The sequence below is a fragment of the Neomonachus schauinslandi genome, chromosome 15, assembly GCF_002201575.2.
Source record: "Neomonachus schauinslandi chromosome 15, ASM220157v2, whole genome shotgun sequence".
Classification (NCBI taxonomy): Eukaryota; Metazoa; Chordata; class Mammalia; order Carnivora; family Phocidae; genus Neomonachus; species Neomonachus schauinslandi.
Window position 1 is genome coordinate 13237578 of NC_058417.1, and position 21792 is coordinate 13259369.

At 52.9% G+C, this 21792-nt stretch overlaps 1 protein-coding gene across 5 annotated transcripts; it reads right to left on the reverse strand.

Annotated features, from left to right (window-relative positions):
- Positions 1-1309: 1309 nt before the first annotated feature.
- Positions 1310-14929, reverse strand: P2RX5 (purinergic receptor P2X 5). Of its 5 annotated transcripts, none has more exons than XR_002481131.1 (13): positions 14626-14929; positions 10180-10330; positions 9462-9533; positions 9084-9159; positions 8901-8997; positions 8545-8625; positions 8082-8220; positions 7369-7505; positions 6812-6905; positions 6624-6689; positions 3998-4080; positions 3456-3780; positions 2189-2260 (listed from the first exon to the last, which is right to left on the reverse strand). XR_002481131.1 is itself a non-coding variant. In XM_021704050.1 (12 exons), the coding sequence occupies exons 1-12, from the start codon at positions 14699-14701 to the stop codon at positions 2191-2193; spliced, it is 1089 nt and encodes a 362-aa protein (XP_021559725.1). In that variant the 5' UTR covers positions 14702-14929; the 3' UTR covers positions 1310-2190. The 5 variants fall into 5 exon arrangements, 3 of the variants coding, with proteins under 3 accessions (XP_021559725.1, XP_021559722.1, XP_021559724.1); XR_002481132.1 differs by having other exon boundaries at positions 2224-2260; positions 3652-3780; XM_021704050.1 differs by lacking the exon at positions 3456-3780 and having other exon boundaries at positions 1310-2260; positions 14679-14929.
- Between the last annotated feature and the right edge of the window lie 6863 nt (positions 14930-21792).

Genomic DNA, 21792 nt, shown 5'->3' on the forward strand with positions numbered 1-21792 from the left:
ATTCTGATCCCAGGGTAAGACCAATAGTATAACTTTCCCCAATTTACGTGGCCGCTGCCAAGCAATTCCAAAAACGGGTTCACACAAACCAGACTGACTCCTAAGCAGCCAAGGCGCCTGCCCTTTTTACTTCCTCCCGAACATGAAAGTACCACGCTAGATTATCAAACCCTAGGGTTTGCCTTAGTGAGGAAGTGAACACCATAGTGGATCACCCGAATTTTTCACTTTCCATTCAGAGAGCAAGTGGGCTTGTTGACAGGTTACTCGACAAGGAGCAAGCTTCCTGTTTGGGGGACCATGCTTCTTGGCCCCAGGGGCACAGCCTTCTTGCAAGTCCCTCTGACCCTCTCTAAAGGCTCCAGTGGAAGGATGCTTCCCGCCTCCTGTGTGTGCAGAGAACCAAACCCTTCTGACTTGGCGGAGGCCCAGAGAGCGCACTTCCAAAGAGGATGCTCCCTAGCGTCCGGGTAGGTGTGCGGACAAAGCACCGGGCTTGCTGGGCCAGAGGCAGCACTCGGGCCTTTGCTACTGAGCAATCAGACAGCAGTGAGTGATGAGTTCTAGGTCTCGCCTCTTGGCTTTACACAGGGACTCCTCAGACGCTGGGAGAGGGAGAAGTGAGCTAGCCGACTCCCCAGCCCAGTACTTAAGTGTCCTCCATCGTGTCCCTTTCTGACAGAGGACACTTGGCCTGATGTTGCAGGCATCAGGAAGAGTTCATTTCCTGAGTGAGGGCACAAGTAACCAAGTAGATGCTCAGCGAAACAGGAGAGCCTTTCGAAATGGGTAACACAGGCTGCCTTGGGGAACAGGGGTGGGAGGGGAGCTCTTCACTGTCATCTTTTGTGCCTTGTAGTTTTTGAATCATAGAAGTATTATCTAGTCAAAATATTTTAATTTAAATACACCGAGCTTGCCACTTTCCTGGGGGTGGGGGTGGGGAATCCTCTTGCTCTCAAAGTACACTATGTGTAAGTCTGACCTAGACATTGGCATCACCTGTCATAGCGGGCCTTCTCCTCCCTGGGAACCAGGCTTGGCAGATCTCCTTAACCCGTGCTCTCAAGCAGCAATGTTCACACGGATCACCTAGGAATCTTCTTGAAACACAGGTTCTGATGTAGGACAATGGAAATGGACTGCCATTTCCAGCACGCTCCCGGGGAGGCCGCTGGGCCACACTTGAAGAGAGTCTCTACAGCCAGTAGGGGGGAAGCAGCACCGTTCTGCAGGGTTGGGGCGGGATGGAGTGGGGCGAAGAAGGAGAGGCTGGGGTGAGGGGTGAGGGGCCAGGGCCTCCCTAGTAACAACTGCTTCCACCTGCCACGTGAGCGCCACCTAGTGTAGTCACCAGCCCTTCGACCCAGCCTTTGAGGAGAAAGGGAGGGGGGCCAGGCAGGGTCACCCAGCTGCACAGAACTGGGAGAGACAGACAGAGGCACACGATCTCCCGTTTGGGTGAGACGCTATGCCCGAGGCCTCCTGAGACTGGGCTGGCAGACTGGAGCAGAGGTCTCCCTGCCTCCCCTTCCCCACCTTAGCTGGGAGCCCTCGAGGCTGCATCTCCCCGCAAGGGCCAGCTGCCTCCTCACACGTCCAGTCCTTTCCTCGTGGCCTCCTGGGCCACCTTTTTTATTCCTGAAGGCCAGATGTCCCTGTGGATGTTGGCCAAAGTCTTTCTCTGAAGACCCAGGGGTCTCAACAGGGATTGTGGAAGTCTGAGCTAGAGGCTGGAGGAAGGCCAGGCCGGCTGAGGCTGGCTGTGATGTCTGCCAGCTCTGGAGGGAATTACACGTGTGCTCTCCCCGCCCCGGCCCCCGAGGGCCAGGTCAGCGTCTCATTTAAGCATCTCTTGGATGGGGCACAGCCCACAGCAAATAACGTGTATCGTGTGAATGAACGAATGAATGAATGAACGAACCAGGTTCTCAGAAAAATGAAAACACTCTAGTACCACCCAGGCCCGCGGCCTTCCCCCACTTGGCTCCCCAAGGCCTCCTCTTGCAGCTCGGAGCCACGCCGGCCACTAGGAGGGCCCCCTGCCCCCGCCACAGCCACGCACACAGCACACCCAGCACAAAGCCCGCAGCAGGATCCCAGGCAAACACACGACACTGCTCAGTTCAGAGTTGCGGGTGGTTCGGCCCCACCATCTTCACCAGATCTGCTCTCAGCCGACACCTCTGGCTATGCGTCCACCGTCTGCAGGTTCTGTAGCTGATCCACATTCACCTCTCCGTTCCCCAGGTGGCCAGACCTGTGTGTGGATGGGGGGGGGCACACAGAGGACAATTGGGAACCCTGAGAACAGGGAAGGCCGCCCTAAAGGCAGAGCCCACCCACAGCGCATCCAGAGAGGGGCCGCCCGGCAGAGCCCCCCGGCTACAGCCCAGCCGCATGCGGATGCTTGGGTTGGGGTCTCTGGGGCCATAGTGAGCAGCTGCCACTGTGGTGGCGCCCGGAGGGCACCGAGAGCCCCCACAGCAACAGGCAAGGAAAGCATCTGATGGGGGGGCAGCAGAATGGGGGGCTTGATGAGGCAGAAAAGCCTGATGGAGAAGAACTGGATCCCAGGGACTTACTGCCTGTCTTTAAATCCCAGCTCTGCCACGTATTAGCTGTGACTTGAGCAAGTTACTTAACCTTCTTTGCCTCCGTTTCTTCGTTAGAAGAGGGACGGTTAGTGTGCCCCCCAGTAAGTTGCCGGAACGAGTTCATACATACAAAGAGCTCGGAGAAGTGGCAGCAGAGTAAGCCTGAGGGAATGGTGGTGCCGGGAGCGCACAGTAAGCGGGCGGCCTTGTGGTCACTTGGGGGCATGGAGGGAATACCAGGCTAAAGCGCCTCCTCTCCACACAGTCCAGCGTGGGTGGGCTCTCCTGGGTCCTGGACGTCCTGCCTCGTAGCCAGGCAGGAGGCAGGCAGGAGAGGAGAGGCCCACGCCATCTCTGCAAGGCTCATCCCGGAGTCCTCTGCCCCGCTGCCCCTCACCTGGGGGGCTGGAGGCGCTGCTGGCCTGCACAGCCTTTCCCCTTCGGGCAGCCGCCTCCGAGATGCGCCTCAGGCTGCCCGGCCTCCTCTGCCTCTGGGGTCCCGCCCTGCTGAGAGGGCTCTGCAAGCCCCGGGAGAACCCGGAGGATTCTGGGCAGGACAGGACCCAGGTAACCCTGGCCTGCAGGGCCCAGCGGAGGCAAGGGGGGGGCACCCCTCTCCCTCCAGCCATGAGGGAGCAATGAGGGCTCCGTCAGGGTCAGGGTTAAAGGCTCAGCCTGCCTCAGGGCCGGTTCAGTCCGGGGAATGATGTGTTGTGGTGGGCACAAGGGAGTGCCCAGGTGCCCATCCGGAGCCCACCATCTGCAATCCCCCTTCTGATCCCAGCCCCTCCAGAGCGGCTGGGCCAGAGCCTCTTTCCCCTTCCAATCTGCCCGCAGACCTCAGGATTTCCCACTTACACTGTGTTCTGCCGCTATGAATACGCACATAACACACCACCAAGCTCAGGGCCCAAAAGAGCCTGGAAATAGACGCCCGCAGTAAAAAACAAGAAATCCGTCTTTTTCTTCCCTTACCACTCCAGCGTCCCTTAACCCCAGTCCACCAGGACTACCATGTCCAAGAATCCTAAAATTTAAGTGCTCAAAGGCTCACAGAGAGGGAAACTGAGGCCCAAGGAAGCCTGGGGGGACTTGTGTGAAGTCACATGGCAGACAGTGGCAGAGTCAGGCTGGGACACCAAGTCTTCTGCCCGTCCTAGGCAGGCCTTATTTTCTGCGGCTGCTGTGGGGCAGGATCCAGTTCTGTAAAGCAGGTTCTCCAAACATCCCACCTTCCGCCGCCCTTCTAGGGGGGCTCCCAACGGTGCAGCCCTGCCTCCCTCCACACCCCAAGCACCACCATCCAACCAGGGTAAAGTTTCTCGGCCGGGAATGGGAAGGCTGGTCAAGGGGGCTCCTCAAGGGTCCCCTCACACTGCTGGGGAGGAAGCATCACTGACCTCACTTCCTCATACTTCTTGTCTCGGTAAAAGTGGCTCTTCTTGATGAAGTAGATAAGTACCAGGTCACAGAAGAAAGCCCCCTGCAGCAAAAGAGTTGGGGTTCCTGACTCAGAATCCTAGACTTCCAGAAAGCGGCCTGCCACTTGACACACAGGACATCCCCCCATCTGATCTTGCACCAACCCCTAAGGGCATCAATGTCCCCCAATTAACAGGTGAGGAAACTGGGCTCAGCAGGAGGCACCTTTGTCAAAGGCCACAAAGCTGGTTCACGGTAGAGCCAAAGTTAGCCTGGGGCCCATCTGCTCTATCAGGCCAAGCACCCCCTGACTACCCTGGCCCCCCTCAATCGCGTCTTCAGTGAATGTCTGCTGAGCACTCACCATGTGCCACGCACTGCATGGGGTGCAGGAGGATTAAGACAATGAGACCCTGTGGGGACTGTCCCTCTGGTGCAGGAGACAAGCATGTAAATTATGACAGTGACATATCCTATGATGCGGACAGGAGCAAGGAAGCAGAGAGAAGACAGGACTTGACTCAGCCTGGGGATGGATATCTGGGCTGAGTCTTGAGGGTTGAATGGAATTTATACACAAAAAAAGGAAAGGAAAAGAAAAGACAAAAGAAAAAAAAGAAAAGAAAAGAAAAAGCCAGAAAGCCCAGGAAGGGCACTGGCCAGGTAGCAAAGGACATTCCACAGGGCCTGCGTTGCAAAAGTGAGAGACACTTCCGGAGAGGTGGGATGGGGACCAGCTGGGACAATTTTCTTACAATGCCTTTGAGGCCTCGGTCCTAAGCCCTTAGGGGAAGACACTGAAGGGCCTTGCATAGGGGCAGGACCTATTTTAGAAAGGTGGGTTGGTCCCGTAGTCACTTTGAGAGATGGGTTGGAGGGGACCTAAAGAACAAGGCCGACAGGGGTGGTCAAGGAAAGATGGACCCAGCTGGGACCCACCAACAGCCGTTCACAGGAGCCTCGGACCAGAGTGCATGGGGCAAATCACAGAGGGCCCCTCCGCCCACAGCCCCGCGGGGAGGGGTGTGTCCTGCAGGGCTGAGGAGTGGGTAAGGGGGTCTGGGGGCTGAGGGACGGGCTCATAGGTGAACCCGGGCCTCTGACTCTGGGTACTTCACGGCTCTCCCCCTGCTCCCCACCGAGGTGCCCAAATGTTACTTATCACTTCCCTGTTGCACAGAGAACATTCCTCCACCCAACCAGCATCCGCACCACTTTCCCTGTTTTCTTTATTTCACAGGTATGGACCCCAGGCCCTTGTGTCTGACTTACCCACAGCATGAGGAAGTAATGACTGACAGAGGCCCAGCTCTAAGAAAGTCACAGAAGCACACGTGCAGGGCTCCCTAACAATGCCGGTTTGCGGTAAAGAGGACTCATTTGGGGCTCACTTTTATGCACCAACTCTCAGGAGAATATGGCCTTGTTGCATCCTGTCCCCCTGGTCTTCATAAAAAGTCCACCCCAGGTCCTGCCGGAAGCCTCCAACAGGGCAGAGAGGACGAGGCTGCCGGAAACCCTGGCAAGGAGCTTGCCGGGAGGGGCACGAGCCACTGACAGTTCCCACGTCTTTTTTTTTTTTTTTTTTTTTTTTTTTAAAGATTTTATTTATTTATTTGAGAGAGAGAGGATGAGAGACAGAGAGCACAAGAGGGAGGAGGGTCAGAGGGAGAAGCAGACTCCCTGCCGAGCAGGGAGCCTGATGCGGGACTCAATCCGGGGACTCCAGGATCACGACCTGAGCCGAAGGCAGTTGCTTAACCAACTGAGCCACCCAGGCGCCCCAGTTCCCACGTCTTTAAGAAAACTTCCAGAAAAACAAGGGGGCATGACAAGAGATTTGGAGGAAACCTTTGCCTACCCTCCAGCAAGTACTTCCTCTCCGGTGAGCCCCCTGGGCTCAGCTGAAGGGACAGATCTGAGGGAGGCCTGCAGCCTGACTTCCCTGCGCTCGTCTGTTAGCCCTGTGCCTTTCAACGGGGGGGTGTGCGGTGTACGTCCCACCCTGAGGCTGGGCAGGCCCGGGGAGGGGCATGTTGGAGTCCCTGGAAGCCTGCTGTCCACCCGTCCCATGTTCACCCTGCTTTGTTTTTGCTCCCCAGGAGACAGGCAATTTCTGGAGACGTTTTTGGTTGGGGAAGAAGGCAGTGCAGGCATCTAGTGAGTAGAGGTGCCCAGCGCCATGTTGTTAAACATCCTAGAGGACACAGAGGGCCCCACACAAAAAAGAATTCTCTGGCCCAAAACGTCAACAGGGACAGCTGAGAAACCCTGCAGATAGCTGGGTCCCGTCTCTTTTCGGCAGCAGCACAGATGAGCCTTCGGAAGTTCAGGGACTGACCCCGGATCCCAGAGAAGCCCAGCCCCGCCCCCAGCGCCAGAGCGCCAGGCAGATGGCTCTCTGGCTCTGGAAACAGAAACTCGGGCAGTCACTGCCACCTGGGGGCTGCTGCCAGGTGTCAGGTCCCAGAAAGCCTGACCTGCATCCCACCGACCTCGCCCGCTCTTGTTCTTTCTGCAGCATCAGGACGGCACCTCCCGAGTGGTCCCCCCCACCCCCAGGCCAGTGCTCAGAGGGTAAAGGTGAGGGGGGGCAGTACTCACAGCACCCATGAGCGCCACCCCAGAGCCAATGTTGACGACTGTGGGGATGAGGCTGAACTTCCCTGCCTGTAGCACAGAGAAACAAAGCAGGGTGAACATGGGACGGGTGGACAGCAGGCTTCCAGGGACTCCAACATGCCCCGCCCCGGGCCTGTCCAGCCTCAGGATGGGACGTACGCCGCACGCACCTTGCCGTTCACCATCACATCAAAGCGGATCCCATAGGCTTTCATCAGGGTGCGGAACTCCACCCCAGCAGCGTCTCGGTAATACTTGGCAAACCTAGGGGAGACCTTCCCTGCTTGGCAACACATACTTGGCTGCTTTGGAGATTTATAAGCACCCCCCCAAGACCCTGCTCTTAGCAGCCTTGGGGGAGGTTATAGATCGTCTTGCCAACACTACGGTAAAGATTCATCCAGATCTTTGAAATCCTTACAGACATTCCCTAAGAGGCAAGGGCTTTCCCACTATATGCTGGGCCAACCCAGGGCCACCAAAGTACTGAGGGAGGTGACCTGGTTAAGAAGCCAAGCCTCAGCTTCCTGGTGAGCCCACAGGGTGACAAAAACTTCTCTCCTCTCCCAGCGATGCTCCCCCCTGCCATCCCTCATCTCTCCTCAGCTCTTTCTCCCTATACCTCCCACTCTACTATCCACCCCAATAAGGGGTGTCAGAGTGCTGGCACCCAGAAGAGGACAAAATGTGGACAGGGTAACAAGGCAGCAAGTCTAGCCCCACTTACCTGAAGTTGTACCCAGAGGAGATTGAGTTTTCTGAAAATGTGTTGTCCAGACGGCTAAAAGAATAGTGAGGGTTGCATTCAGAAGGAGCTTTATCAAGATCACAATCCCATTCAATCTGAATTCCTATCACACCACCCTGATGAAGAAGAGATAAGAATCAGTGCACAGAACTTTGTGGAGTGGACAGAAGGCACAGACCAGCTCCTCACAGGGAGCTGGACAAGATGAGAAAAGTACTCAGGCCAAGGGTCAGCCCCCCTGGAACATCCTTCCAGGAAGAAGGTGGAAGTTCCAGGGTCCTAGCCCCACCTTTGGTGTGGCTGAGGAAAGCACATCACCAAGAGTGCCCAAACCCAGAACCCTCCTGTTTCATGCTTCCATGAGCGAGCACCTACAAAGGGATGGGCACCTCACACGAGAGCCAGGATATGCCAATGGGGTTCCCTCTGGCTCTGTTTCAACGGATGCCCCGAGGACTGAGAACCAACAGCAGGTGCTCAGCGTGCCTCCCACTGATGCCTGAGTTCTGACAGACTGTGTGTCATAGTCAGTTCTGAAGACAGTGAGTCCCTGGGGCAGGGGACTTTGTCCATCCCACCCCAAAGGTCCCCCCTACTCACCATCCTCTTCGTGACAGAGCCCAGACCCAGAGCTCTTAGGCCCCCGGGCCCCCGGGCCCCCGGGCACGGCGCCCTGAGTGCACGCCACTCACCTGCACAGCTATCTCCTGGAAGTTGCTCCCCGTCCAGCTGACCACAGACCCCAGTCGGAAGATGGGGCAGTAGGGGTTCTTGGGGCCAAACTGACAGGACTTCAGGAAAGCTCTGTCATTGGTGTCCAGCACATTGGTCCTGGATGGAGGCCACGAACAGACAGTGAAATGAAGCTGAGACTTGCCGTTCCCAGGCCAGAGACAGCCTGGCCCAGGAGTCGCTGGGCCTTTACTTGGCCCAGGCTGAGTCCCTGACTTTAGCCTCGACTCAAGTCCTGACTACTCCCCCCTCAGCACACCCCACTAACCTATTGCATTCAAGGACAGAACCCCACTCCCACAGCAAGGGGAAGGGGTGCTCCAGCGTCACCTGGTGGTTCATTCACATACACCTCCACATCATGCACACGGGCCCACGCACAGTGACAAGGATGCAGATCCCCAGGCACCAAGTCCCACGTACTTGGAGAAGTTGAATTTGGGGAAACGAATGAAGTTCTTTATGTAAACGGTGAAGTCTTCAGCCTTGCCCAGCAGTGGCTTCCTGAAAACGAAGCCAGGACAGCCTGTCCAGGAGGCCCTGCCCCTGCTCCCTCTGTACATCCCCCCAGGCCTGTGGCAGGGCTGGGGCCGGTCCGCTCCCTGCAGCCCCTGGAGCCTTGGCCAAGGACCATTCATCTGCTCATGTTGCGGTGGTCCTAGGGCTTGGTAGGCTGTCCTCGGAAAGAGGATCTCAGGGGAGAGGTGTCTCCACCATCAGGCTGAGACCCACTCACTGCCCAGGTAGCTCTTCCGGGTCCCAAGGCCGGAGCCACTCACACTGGTCTGGGCTTTGTCTCCACGGGGCACCAGGCGAACACCTCACAGGTGCCCCTCTGCATGCTGCCCACCCGCACGCAACGGCCAGTCTTCACTCCTGTAGGATTGGGGCGGAGATGATGCTAGAAGCCTCCTGGCTCCATCCCCCACTGTGCTCCCAGCCCTGGCCATTCCAGGCCTCACCATTTCCAGCCACAACAGGCTCCCCAGGGGGACAGTCACTGTCTGTGTAGCACCAGGCATCCGGAATGCTTTCGCTCTGTCAGAAAGAAAGGGCACCTGCGGGGGGGCACTTCCCTGCAGGGGCCCCAGTTCAGAACCAGGTCCCACCCCAGGAATTAGGACAGGGGTTCCTCCCCTGAGTGGGGCCACACACCCTTTGAGAACCTGCTTCTCTCCCCCAAACACTGCAGGTGCGTGCTCTGGTACACATATCCCCTGGGACTGACAGAGGCCCAGCTCTTGGAGGGGGTAGAAACCCCTGCTTCAGGAGAAGGGTAGAACCCAACAACTGCTGGAGGCTCTCCCACCCCCTTCCCCGCTTTCTGCACCACATCAAACCTCAGCACAGGTTTCCTGCCGCTGGTTGGCGGTCACGATCAAGTTGGTGACTACGAAGAAGACGTTCTCTCCCTGAGGAGCCAGAGAGGAGTTGAGGGACATCCTCCTGCCCTCTTGGAGACCCTCCTTCCCAGCGCTTCCTGGCAGGGGTTGGGTCTCTGCGTGGGTGTTGAGGACAACGCGGCCACAAAATCAGTGGATCCTACCCATCTGCCCACTGACTTTGAAGTCTCTGAGCAGACATCCTTTGAGAGGTCCCTTTCAGGCCCACAATCCCAAACTGCTCCCTCCATGAATTCCTATTCTGACCTCAGTCCCCAGGATCCAAGCCCAGATCTGGGAGAAGAGGCCCGGACAGGGTGGCCCAGGCCAGTTGTGAGCAGGCCAGGGAGCCATTCCCAAGCGCAGCCAGCGGCTAACACAAGGAAGCAGTGCTCTGTGCCAGGCCACCTGACTCACACTGACCTGAACGTTCTTGGGGCCCCATTTGGTTTCTACAGGCTCGGGGTTTATTGGGAAGGGACTGGTCTCATAGGCACAGTCAAGGAGAGCAGGGGGTCGGTGTGGAGGGAAGGCTCCGGGCAGGGTCTCCATCTGCAAACTCTGGCAGCTGTCCTGGGCCAAGGGAGTCCCTAGGTACCTGAGCACCTTCCTATGTGACCCCCCCGCCAAGCCAGGCCCTGCTAGCCCGGGCCCTAGTGCTGTGTGGGACTCAGACCTGGGGTGGGATGACATAGTCAGCAACATCCCAGAGCCGCTCCCCGAGCTCCGATGTGTTGGTGAAGGTCACACCCTTGACTTTGGTGACAATGCTGCTCTGCAGGGAGGTGTCAGTGTCTTGGTAACCCTTCTTCACCAGGAACACCCAGCTGCGGGGAAAAGGTCGGCAGGTGCGCATCAGCCTCATTGCTGTCCTCAGGGAATGTTCCCCAGGGGCTTCACCTTTCCCACCAGCTCCTGGGCAGGGGTCACGACTCCACTGCTGCCTAAAACCGGGTTCTGCAAGCAGCAGAGGTGACAAACAATCCCAGAACAGGGAGACAGCTACTCTCAGGGGCGGAGGCCCTGAAAATGGCCCAGGCTGGGCCAAAACCTGCTCATGCATGCACTGGGGATGTGACCTCGGGAGAAGCAATGAACTCTGGGAGTTAACACAGGGTAACAGTGCCTCCCCCCAGGGGTGTGAGGACAGTTAAAGGAGACGGTACATAACCTGAAACTATTCACGGACAGACCGCAGACAAATCCAAACTAAGGGGCATTCTACAAAATGAGAGTACAAATCCTACATTCTTTGACACCCCAAACACACACAATAAAAGAAAAAACAGATAAGTGGAACTTCATCAAAATTAAAAACTTTTGTGCAAAAAAAATAAAAAACAAAAAATAAATAAAAACTTTTGTGCATCAAAGGACACTATCAAGAAAGTGAAAAAATAATGCACAGAATGGGAGAAAATATTTGCAAATCACATGGTCAGGTTCTAGTACCCAGAATATATAAAGAACTCTCACAACTCAGCAACGAAAAAGACAAATAACCCAATTTAAAAATGGGCCAAGGATTTGAGTAGACATCTTCTCCAAAGAAGATAAACAGATGGCCAATAAGCCCATGAAAAGACGCTCAATGTCGTTAGGCATCAAGGAAATGAAAATCAGAACCACAATGAGATACTACTTCACACCGAAGAAAATGGCGGTAATTAAAAAATATATAAAGGAAAATAACAAGTGCTGGTGAGGATGCAGAGAAATTGGGACTCGCTGATAGGAATGTAAAATGGTGCAGCTGCTGTGGGAAACAGGTTGGTAGTTGACCCAGCAACTTCCTGCCAAAATATATACCCAAGAGAACTGAAAACATATAACCACACAAACACTTGTAATGAATGTTCTTAGTAATGTTATTCGTGACAGCCAAAAAGCAGGAAACAGGGGCGCCTGGGTGGCTCAGTAGGTTAAGCGTCTGCCTTCAGCTCAGGTCATGATCCCAGGGTGCTGGGATCGAGTCCCACATTGGGTTCCTTGCTCGGCGGGAAGCCTGCTTCTCCCTCTGCCTCTCCCCCGCTCATGCTATCTCTCTTTCTCAAATCAATAAATAAAATCTTAAAAAAAAAAAGGTAGAAACAGTCCAAATGTCTGTCAACAGATGAATGGATAAACAAAATGTGAGTATTATTCAGCCATAAATGCAATGAAGTACTGATTCACGCTATAGCATGGATAAACCTTGAAAACATTATGTTAAGTGAAGAAGCCAGACCAAAAAAAAGACCACATGTTGTATGATTTGATTTATATGAAATGTCCAGAAGAGGTAAATCTATAGAGACAGAAAGTACATTAGTGGTTGCCAAGGGATGGGGGTAGGGGAGAATTCTGACTGACTGCTAATAGATATAGGTTTCTTTTTGGGGTGATGGAAATGTTCTGAAATAAGACAGTGGTGATAGTTGTACAACATTATGAGTGTACTAAAAACTACTGAATAGTATAATTTTAAATAGTTGAAATGGTGAATTACATGCTAGGTGAATTTTACTTCAATTAAAAAGTTGTAATAAAATAAAAGTCCTGTACTTTTCAAAAAACATCAGTGTCAGGAAATACAAAGAGTCTCAGGTACAATTCCAGGTTAAAGGAGACTAAGAAGACAAAATGAATGAATGAATGCAAGGCAGGATTTCAGATATATATATATTTTTTGCTATTAAATGTAATTATTAGAGCAATTTACAAGAGGTCCAAAGGTTAGAAAATAATATTGTTTCAGTGTAAATTACCTAATTTTCATAGCTGTACTTGGTTAAATAAGAGAATTCCTTGGTTTTTTGTTTTGTTTTTTTTTTAAAGATTTTATTTATCTATTCATGAGAGACAGAGAGAGAGAGAGAGGCAGAGGGAGAAGCAGGCTCCCAAGGAGCAGGGAGCCCGACGCGGGACTCGATCCCAGGACCCTGAGACCATGACCCGAGCCGAAGGCAGACGCCCAACCATCTGAGCCACCCAGGCGCCCGAGAATTCCTTGGTTTTAAGAAATACGCACTGAAGTCTTTAGTAGTAAAGGGGCATAATGTCTGCAACTTACTCTTTTTTAAAAAAGAGTTATTTATTTCAGAGAGAGAGTGCAAGTGGGGGCAGAGGGAGAGGGAGAGAGAGAGAAGCAGACTCCCCGATGATCAGATCTCACACCCGCAGACCATGACCTGAGCCGAAATCAAGAGCCAGACGCTCGGGGCACCTGGGTGGCTCAGCCGTTAAGCGTCTGCCTTCGGCTCAGGTCATGATCCCAGGGTCCTGGGATTGAGCTCCGCATCGGGCTCCCTGCTCGGCGGGAAGCCTGCTTCTCTCTCTCCCACTCCCCCTGCTTCTGTTCCTGCTCTCGCTAACTCTCTCTGTCAAATAAATAAATAAAATCTTTAAAAAAAAAAAAAAGCCAGACGCTCAACCGGCTGAGCCACCCGGGCGCCCCTGCAACTTACCTTAAACAGAAAAAATTGCATATACACACACATGATGTGTATGTGGAGAAAGAAAGGGGAAAGGACAACACAAATGTAGTAAAATGTTAACATCTGGGGAATCTAGGTGAAGGACGTTTTAAAAAGTTTGTACTATTCCTGTCACTTTTCTGTAAGTCTAAAATTTGTCGAAACACACACAAAAATTTTTTTTAATGAGATAGCACATGTAAATTGTTTAGCACAGTGAGTGCTGGGCCACGGAAGAACTCAAAATAGGCTCTAAGCAGCCTATCGTTGATGTTTACTGTTAAGGTTAGAGATCGTCCAGGTTAACCCCTTGGGAAAGCTGGGAAAACGGGGTCCAGGAGAGGGCAGGACGCTGCCTGCCTGAGGTCATGCAGGAGTGGCAGGGGGTGCCCCGCACCTCCCAGCATGCCAGTAAGGGTTCTTTGTATAGCAGGTGCCAACCAAGATGTGCCCACTCTCTTCATCTCTGGGGCAGACCTGCTACATCCTAGGCCCTAGACTCTCCTGTCCCCAAGGAAACCTGAGAGGGCTGTGACAATGAGCCAACCAGCCATTTAGTAGGGACACTGGGCCCAGCCTGGACAGAAACATTCAGCAAATGCCCAAGGAACAATGCGCATTCATTCATTCATGTCACACATACTTCCTAAGCAGTTAGGTGATGCCAGGCCCTGCCTGCCTTCATGGTGTCCCTCCTCTGGACGGGAGGCAGACAAGCAAACGATCCCTACGGAATGTATCAGAGGAGTTATTCAAGAACCTGGGTCTGAAGGACAAGTGGGCTTTAACCAAGTAGAGGAGTAAAGGCGCACCTGGCTGAGGACCGACATGTACAAAGGCCCTGGGGTGGGAGGCATTCAGGTGCCTTAGGGATGAAGCTCCATGGGCATTGGCCTCCTAGTGAGGTCAGGGGGCCCAGTCAGGAAATAGGAGGGACTCAACAGCATTTACTGAGGCAGTAAAAGAGGCACATTAGCCTCCTACTCATCTGGTGTCATTTCCTCCTTCCACCTGTCCCTCCCTTCTTTGGCGTGGGGGGGGGGGGCTGAACAGTGCCTGGTTGAGCAACTCCAAGGAGCTACCCCCTCCCCTGAGGGTGGGAGGGGGAAAAGGGGAGGCAGACAGTCCAGCTGGGAGCGGGGTAGTGGGCCTCTGAGCAGGACCCCTAGCTGGACACCAGAGAAGCCAGCCAGGGGTGGGGTGAGTTGACAGAAGGGAGTGCTGAGACACGCCAGGCTGACGAGTTGCCCCAGCCAGGAGCTTGGCACATGAGCTCGGTGATTATAAATAACCCACTCAGTGCCCGGGCCTGCACCAGGCCAACGGACCAGGGAGGCTCCCAGGGCAACAGTTGGAGCCCAGCCCCACTGCACCTTTGCCCCCCTCGATGGCCCTAACACTCAGAGCTCGGCCGGAAGGAAGGAGCAGCCCACCGAGAGCCTCATAAATGAAGGAAAGCTGAAGTCCCTGCCCGCAGCTCAGCACCCGCAGAGCCGGTGGGGAACCAGAGGGCTCCCCCTTGACCTGCCCACTCGTTCACCCAAGAGCCCCTTCCCAAGCACAGGGAACGCACGTCCAGTTCCCGGGCCCCGGAAGGGCACAGCTGCGGCCCAGAGCCTCTCCCCCCCGCCCCCCGCCCACTCCCCGAAAGCCCCCGGAGAACTCACACCACCAGGTAGGTCAGGATGGAGACCTGCAGCAGCCGGTAGAGCAGGCCCACCTTCTTGTTCTTGGCGATGACATACTTCTCGGTCTTGTAGTCGAACAGCGACTGGCAGAGCCCCTTGCAGCCCGCCTGCCCCATGGCGCGGGCTCATCTGCGCGCGCTCCCCGCCGGCCTCAGGCCGCTCCCCGCCGGCCCCCCGCGCGCTCCCCGCCGGCGCCAGGCCACTGAGCACTGCGGCTCCCGGGGGCGCGGCTCCGACGCGCAGGGTCGCCGGGCCGGGCGCGCGGGGCTGGGAGCACGCGGGGGCGCGGGCCGCTGCGGACGACGCTGCGGAAGCCGCCGCTGGGGGCCGGGGGCGGAGGGTGGCGGCGCCGGGCCTCAGCTGCGACCTGGCCGCCGCCTCTCCCTCTCCCTCCTCCCCTGCGGAGGACACGCCTACGAGGGCATTCCTGAGGCGCAGGGCCGCACGTGAGGCCCCCCAGCCGGAAATCAGAAATCGGGCGCTGGAGGAGCAGGGGCGAGGGGATGAGGGTAGGAAGGGCTGCTTTTCAAGCAACAACCCCTTTTTCTACTCCCAAAGCAATCCTGGGATGGGGATTGGATAGATTGAATAAATGGGGAAACTGAGGCCGGGGAGGCGGGACCTACAACACAGGAAGTGAAAAGAGGGTAAAGAGCGGGTTTGATTTTTCCTGCTCTCTGGGGGACCCTGCTTCTCACCACACAGGCTGAGAGAGACTGAAGACTTGCCTGATCCGTGGCTCCTGTGTCCTCTGTGAATCAGTGGCTGTCCCTACAGGGACAGTTGCTGCTCGCTTAAAACCAAACGCTCCCAGGGAGTCAGTTGCCAAGCAGGTCCCAGCGCCCACAGCATGAAGACCTCTGTACCAGATCTGGGACAGACAGATGGGCTGGGGCTGCAGAGATGTAGGCAGAAGCACAAAATATGCCTGGAGGGAGTTCAAACCAACTGTCCGAAACGTTCCCAAAGCAAGAGATGGGCCTAATCTAGGGTGCTAAAACTGCACCCTCCTCACAGCAGGTGAAATTAAATGAGAGGGCGTGGGCACTGGGATGAAGGAGGGCATCTCTGAGATCAGTTTTAGAACTTGTGACAACCACAGAGAGGCAGGCCCTGTGTGTTTCTGCTTCCGGCCTTCTGGCCAGAAGTGGTCCTGCTCCTCTCTCTACCCAGGCCTTCACACACATAGAAGTTCCCCTCCCTGAACCACAGACTCCAGGGGTTGGAAGGGTTCCGAAAGTTCACCAAGGTGACTCTCTCTAAAAGTAAAAGCTACAGGGCAGTAGGTGTCCAGTTTTTGTGTGCATGGGAATCATTTGGAAGAAAAATGCAAATCCCTGTGCCCTGCCCCTAATATTTTCATTCCATAAGTCTAGGATGAGGCCTGAGGATCTGTATTTTGCTCTCAGACTGTCATTTGGGAAGCACAGATCTTTGCATCTTTTCATCAAATTCAAATGCCATTTCCTCAAAAGGTGTATTCTTGTTACCACCCCCCCAAAATTGGCCCCCACCCCAGTCACTTTCTATCCCATTACCCCTTCTGATTCCCTGAAAACACTTGTCATTCTTGGATAGGATCTTGTTTACTTATTGGCTGTGTCCCCCACTAAGACCCTAAGCTCCTGGAGCATGGGGACCTTGCCTTTGGACATCTCTGTGTCCTATACCCCCTGCTGTATCTGCCAGATATTAGCTCAATACGTATTTGTCAAGCAAGGGAACAAACTCAGGCCTGATTTTTTAAACAGGGAGTCATGACTGGGGATTTTAGAAGCTGATACCATCCTGGGGGTAAGGTTTGGGAACTGTCCCCAGACCTTCCTTCCTCACTCTCCCACCAGCCTCTTCCTCAGCCCACCTCATACGGAGCTCTCCAATCCTGGGGGCGGGGCGGGCAGGTGATGCAGCCTCGATGGAGTCATATGACTCCTGTGAACATTCCATCAACCTGAGCCTAGGAGGAAAGTAGCCTTTCAGGGTCTCAAGATCTGGTTTGAAGAAGAGCTTGAGGCTGAAAAACACCACACCAGCAGGGCCCCTTACCCTTGCATAAGCTGGATATAGGGTGGTGCCACATTGGGTCTCTCCACTGCCCGAAGCCAGTTCCAGGCTTTGTGGCCTGGCCTGTTTGTTCTGCTGGGAGATCCCCAGAGACCCAGGCCTTCATTTTTCAGGTCGGGTAACTGAGGACCCAGGTCATAGGGCAGAGCTTATTAAGGAAGTAAGGTAGGCAGAGTTTCATGAAACTGTTGTTTGGAGTATGAGTGTGTGTATATGATGTGGAATGTATTTCTTCCTGGGGTCATGGTCAAAACACTGTGAAAAATGCTTCTGGAAAGCTACAACCCCAAGTCTCTGCAATCCATGTCCACACGGGAGGCCAGCCCACCACCCCTACAAGCTCGGCTCGACACTCAATATACCCGAAGTGGGAGAAGGGACCTATGCTTTTTACATTTCCATTATTATAAAATTCTAAGTCAGGGATGTTTCCAAAAGTACGATGTATTCTCCACTTGAAAGAAAGTTGCCTACTGGTTCTGAGTGACAGTTTCTCCAGTTCCTACCTAACCCCATCTGCACAGTCTTACAAGCCCCCCAGGCACCCTGTTCCAGGGATCGTCACCAGTGAGGGAGTCTCAGCACGTACTACTTGCTCAGCATTCTACATGCATTACGTGTATGGGCTCATTTAACCATCACAACCCTAACACCTACGTGGTCAGTGCAATCATTATCCTTATGTTTCCCTAGGAGGCGAGATGAGCCAGAATTTGAATCCAGGTGATCTGGCTCTCCAGCCCGAGCAGTGATGTCCACTGTCACCGTGAGCACAGTGCTTTACAGTTTCCACATCAACTCATGTGACTCACTCTGTGAACCCAGCCGGAGAGGTAACTCTCAATCCCATTACCCATTTGATGGAACAAGGTCCTGGGTCACCTGAGAAGCTAAAATTAGTCCTAGGTCTCCCACCATCCAGTCAGGGCTCAGGCCTCTAGAGCCTGAGGTTTCTCTGGATGACACTTAGCGTGTAGCTCGCACATTTGCCCTGCCACTGTGGAGGGAGGCCGCTGCTGAGACCCAGTCGTATAGGGCTCCTCAAAGGGCAACAGACTCTCTCGTGATGCCATATCAGCATGAGGGGTCAGTCAAGAGAATGGGCACCATCTGTGAGAGCTCCCACTGCTGCTGGGGCAGAGAGCACCCTGGCATGCCAAGAACTGGCTGAGTGCCTTGAACCCTCACTTCCTGGGTGAGGGGCCAGGGGTGAATGGCCTGTCCTCAGAGTCGTCAAAACCCCTCCCTGCCTCACCGCCACATCCCTTCCCTCTCCTTTCCCAAAGAAGTCTACATGATGCTTCATTATAATGAGTGTTGTCCACCTGAAAGAAGGATTGGCAGTGGGTGAATTTATCCGTTCTCATCTGGTTCACAAGACTTTGTCTAGCTGAATGACCTAAGGTACCAGAAATAAAGTGATGGGGAATTATAAATTGAATTTCTAAAGGACCTTTTTTCTTATGTCATCTCACTTACTCCTAAGACCTGCCAACATTTTAAGCCTATTGTTCTGTGTGGTTTGGACCCACTGCTGTGGCCATCTTGGTCTGCTCTGGGTCCTGGGACAATCTCTAGTTAAAAATATGGTGGATCCACAGGGCGCCTGGGTGGCTCAGTTGGTTGAGCATCCGACTTGATCTTGGTTCAGGTCATGATCTCCAGGTCCTGGGATCGAGCCCTGTGTCAGGCTCTGTGCTCAGCGGGGAGTCTGCTTGAGATTCTCTCCCTCTCCCTCTGTTCCTACCCCTGCTTGTGCTCTCTCTCTCACTCTAGAATAAATAAGTAAATCTTAAAACAACAACAACATGGTGGATTCTCAAGTGTTGAAATTGAAACAGACAGAGCCTCCACATGCCCCCCAGAGAAATGTGTTGGACTCTCTACTTAGTGGAAAGCAGGCCCTCTGGACTCTGATTCCAACCTTTCCCCCATACCATTCTCTCTTCCTTCTCCTATGAATTTTAGAGATTATAAGGGAGGAAGTATCGTGCAATAGAGTGAGCCTTAGAGGCAGGAGAATTACAAGGCAATCACCCCTTTAATCAAGAAAAACTCCCATTCTGGGCGCCTGGGTGGCTCAGTTGGTTGAGCGGCTGCCTTCTGCTCAGATCATGATCCTGGAGTCCCGGGATCGAGTCCCGCATCGGGCTCCCTGCCCGGCGGGGAGTCTGCTTCTCCCTCTGACCCTCCTCCCTCTCGTGCTCTCTGTCTCTCATTCTCTCTGTCTCAAATAAATAAATAAAAAATAAAATCTTTAAAAAAAAAAAAAAGAAAAACTCCCATTCTGTGGGAGATGAGGAGGAGCTTGCAGGAGGGAACCCGTGGGCTGGCTGCAGGTGGGTGGCTGCCTGAAGGGGGCCAATAGCATCACTGTGTTTCCATCAGAGGCTTGCAGGTATCATTTGGTCACCCTGCGGCCCCCGAAGACACATGGTTTCCTCCTTTTCTCTCCAGCCCTGGTAAGGGCTTCCCCCAGTACTAAAGCTTTTCCTTTAGCCTGAGGAGGCTAACAAACCCAAAAAATGTTCTCCAAAAAATTAAAGGAAGACGAATAGAAATTTAAAACCCCACAAAGTCCATAAAATAATATGGCTCTTGGAGGTTCAGTTATTACTTACACATAGTGAATGTGTTTCTACTTCCCACCCCAAGGAGAGGAGGGTTCATGCAAGGCCTAGAGGGAGGAGATTTGAGTCTGTGCTGGGGCACAAAAGGAAGCCACAGCAACGTTAAGGAAGGCCTCTGAGGACCATCTGCAGACCTGGCCTTCCTTCAGCGTCCTAAGTATCCTGGATGGCACAGAAGGGACAAGAGTGGGAAAGGCATGGTGGGGAAAGAGTTTAACAAAAGGTCCCACAAAGCAATTTATCCTTTAATTTTTCTTTTGCTCTGACAGTCCTGCTATGATAAACACATTCCATTAATAGACATTACTCGTCCATTTAAGAAGCAGCAGATGCATTATTAATGTCATTTCAATACGGTCAACAGGAAGAGGAAGATCCTCTCTGTGGGAAGCATTTCTGAGTCCATCAGTGGCTCCTGTGACCCATCTTAATTGATGGCTTGTTATTCATTACTTAGTTCTCAAAATGCAACCTGGGGAAAAACTCTACAGAGATCTCAAATACTTAAAAGAGTAGAGTCAACTATTGGTCTACTGAGCACCAAAAAGGATAAAGGTTCAAGTCAACCAATCTAACACGGTATGTCTTAGAGCAAGCTCATCTTGTTCTTCCTCCTGCTCTCTACAGTGCTTTCTCCCACAGCCTTTGTGAAATTCCTCACACCCGTCCCCTCCACTCCGTTCCACTCTCAAATTCACAGAAATAAAGTGGTAATGAAATGAGAATGAGCAGAAAATCCTCACATAAAAAATACACCAAGAGTAGTTGTGGCTTCCCAGTTCCTTATCCACAATTCTTCCTTAGGTTATTCTTTATTGCAGTTACTGTCCCCACCTGCTTACCAGCCTCACATACCCCATTATGCACACTCCACTTCAGCCCAATTGGCTCACATGCTTTACCACATCCCTCATTTTCCCACCTCCATGCCTTTGCCCACGGCTGGTCTCCCCTCAGTCCTCCATGGCTTCAAGGGGTCTGCCTCCTTCATGAGGGCTTCCAGAATCCCTCGTGTTCTCTAAATTCCCAAAGGACAGGATCTGTACAATTTAGGGAGTTACCATTGGGTACGTATCTGTCATATAGGACTTTGAGTACAGGAAAGGGCTTTACCACTCTTTGTACCACAGGGCCTTCGTGAAGTAGGTGGTCATGGAGCCTTGTGGAATGATAAAAGAGGGGGAGGGGGACAGAAAGGAAGGAAGGAAGAAAGGGAGGGAGGATGGATTGATTCCTGATCTCTCTGCCTCTGGCCATTAGCCTGCATATTTGAAGTGTCTGAGGACAGAGTGACTAAGCCTTTATTTTTGTGTGCATATTCATAGGAGATTTCAGAGATAATTCTGCCAGAGCATTAAGTTAAATTTGTCTCCTGAGGCAACTTCATCATCATCAAGACTCCCAAGTCTGTGCTAAGGCCTATCCATTGACAAAGTATAATCAGATAAACAAACCCTGATCTCACAACTCATATCTTCCAGGGGGTGACACTTGCATGAAAATCATCTGGAGTGCTTGCCAAAAAAGCAGATTTTCAGGCCCAAGCTGGACTAGAGTATCAAGAGCCTTTAGTGGACAAGGTCAAGGAACCTGAAATGCTGAGCTCCACCCATAACTCTCGTGCCCAGCAAAGTCTGAAAGCCACCACTCTCCCCAGGGCTTTCACCTCAGCCTTGCCAAGTCTGTCAGGAAGCTTTTATGGGAAAAATCATTAGATTTGGAGATCCAAAACTCTGCTGCTGTTCCAATAGCTCTGCTATATACTAGACTTGTGGGGTGGTTTCTTCCTCCATAAAACAGAGCTAAAACTCTCTGGAGTGATCATTAAGATTAGCTGCAAAAGTACAAAGCCCAGGGTAGGACACTGCTTTTCTTAAATGGACCAGAACATATAACATAGGAGATCTGTGAAGTTGGATGAAAAATATGTTACTTATTTTTTTCCTGCTCTTTAACTGAAATTTAACATTTCCTTTAATTAGGAATGTAGGCAACAAACCATAGCAGTATTAGAAATATTTGTATCAGGGAAGCAAGGGCAAAAATGAACTATTGGGACCTCATCAAGATAAAAAGCTTTTGCAAAGCAAAGGAAACGGTCAACAAAACCAAAAGACAACCAACAGAATGGGAGAAGATATTTGCAAATGACATATCAGATAAAGGGCTAGTATCCAAAATCTATAAAGAACTCATCAAACTCAACACCCAGAGAACAAAGAATCCAATCAAGAAATGGGCAGAAGACATGAACAGACACTTTTCCAAAGAAGACATCCAAATGGCCAACAGACACATGAAAAAGTGCTCAATATCGCTAGGCATCAGGGAAATCCAAATCAAAACCTCAATGAGATACCACCTCACACCAGTCAGAATGGCTAAAATTAACAAGTCAGGAAACGACAGATGTTGGCGGGGATGCGGAGAAAGGGGAACCCTCCTACACTGT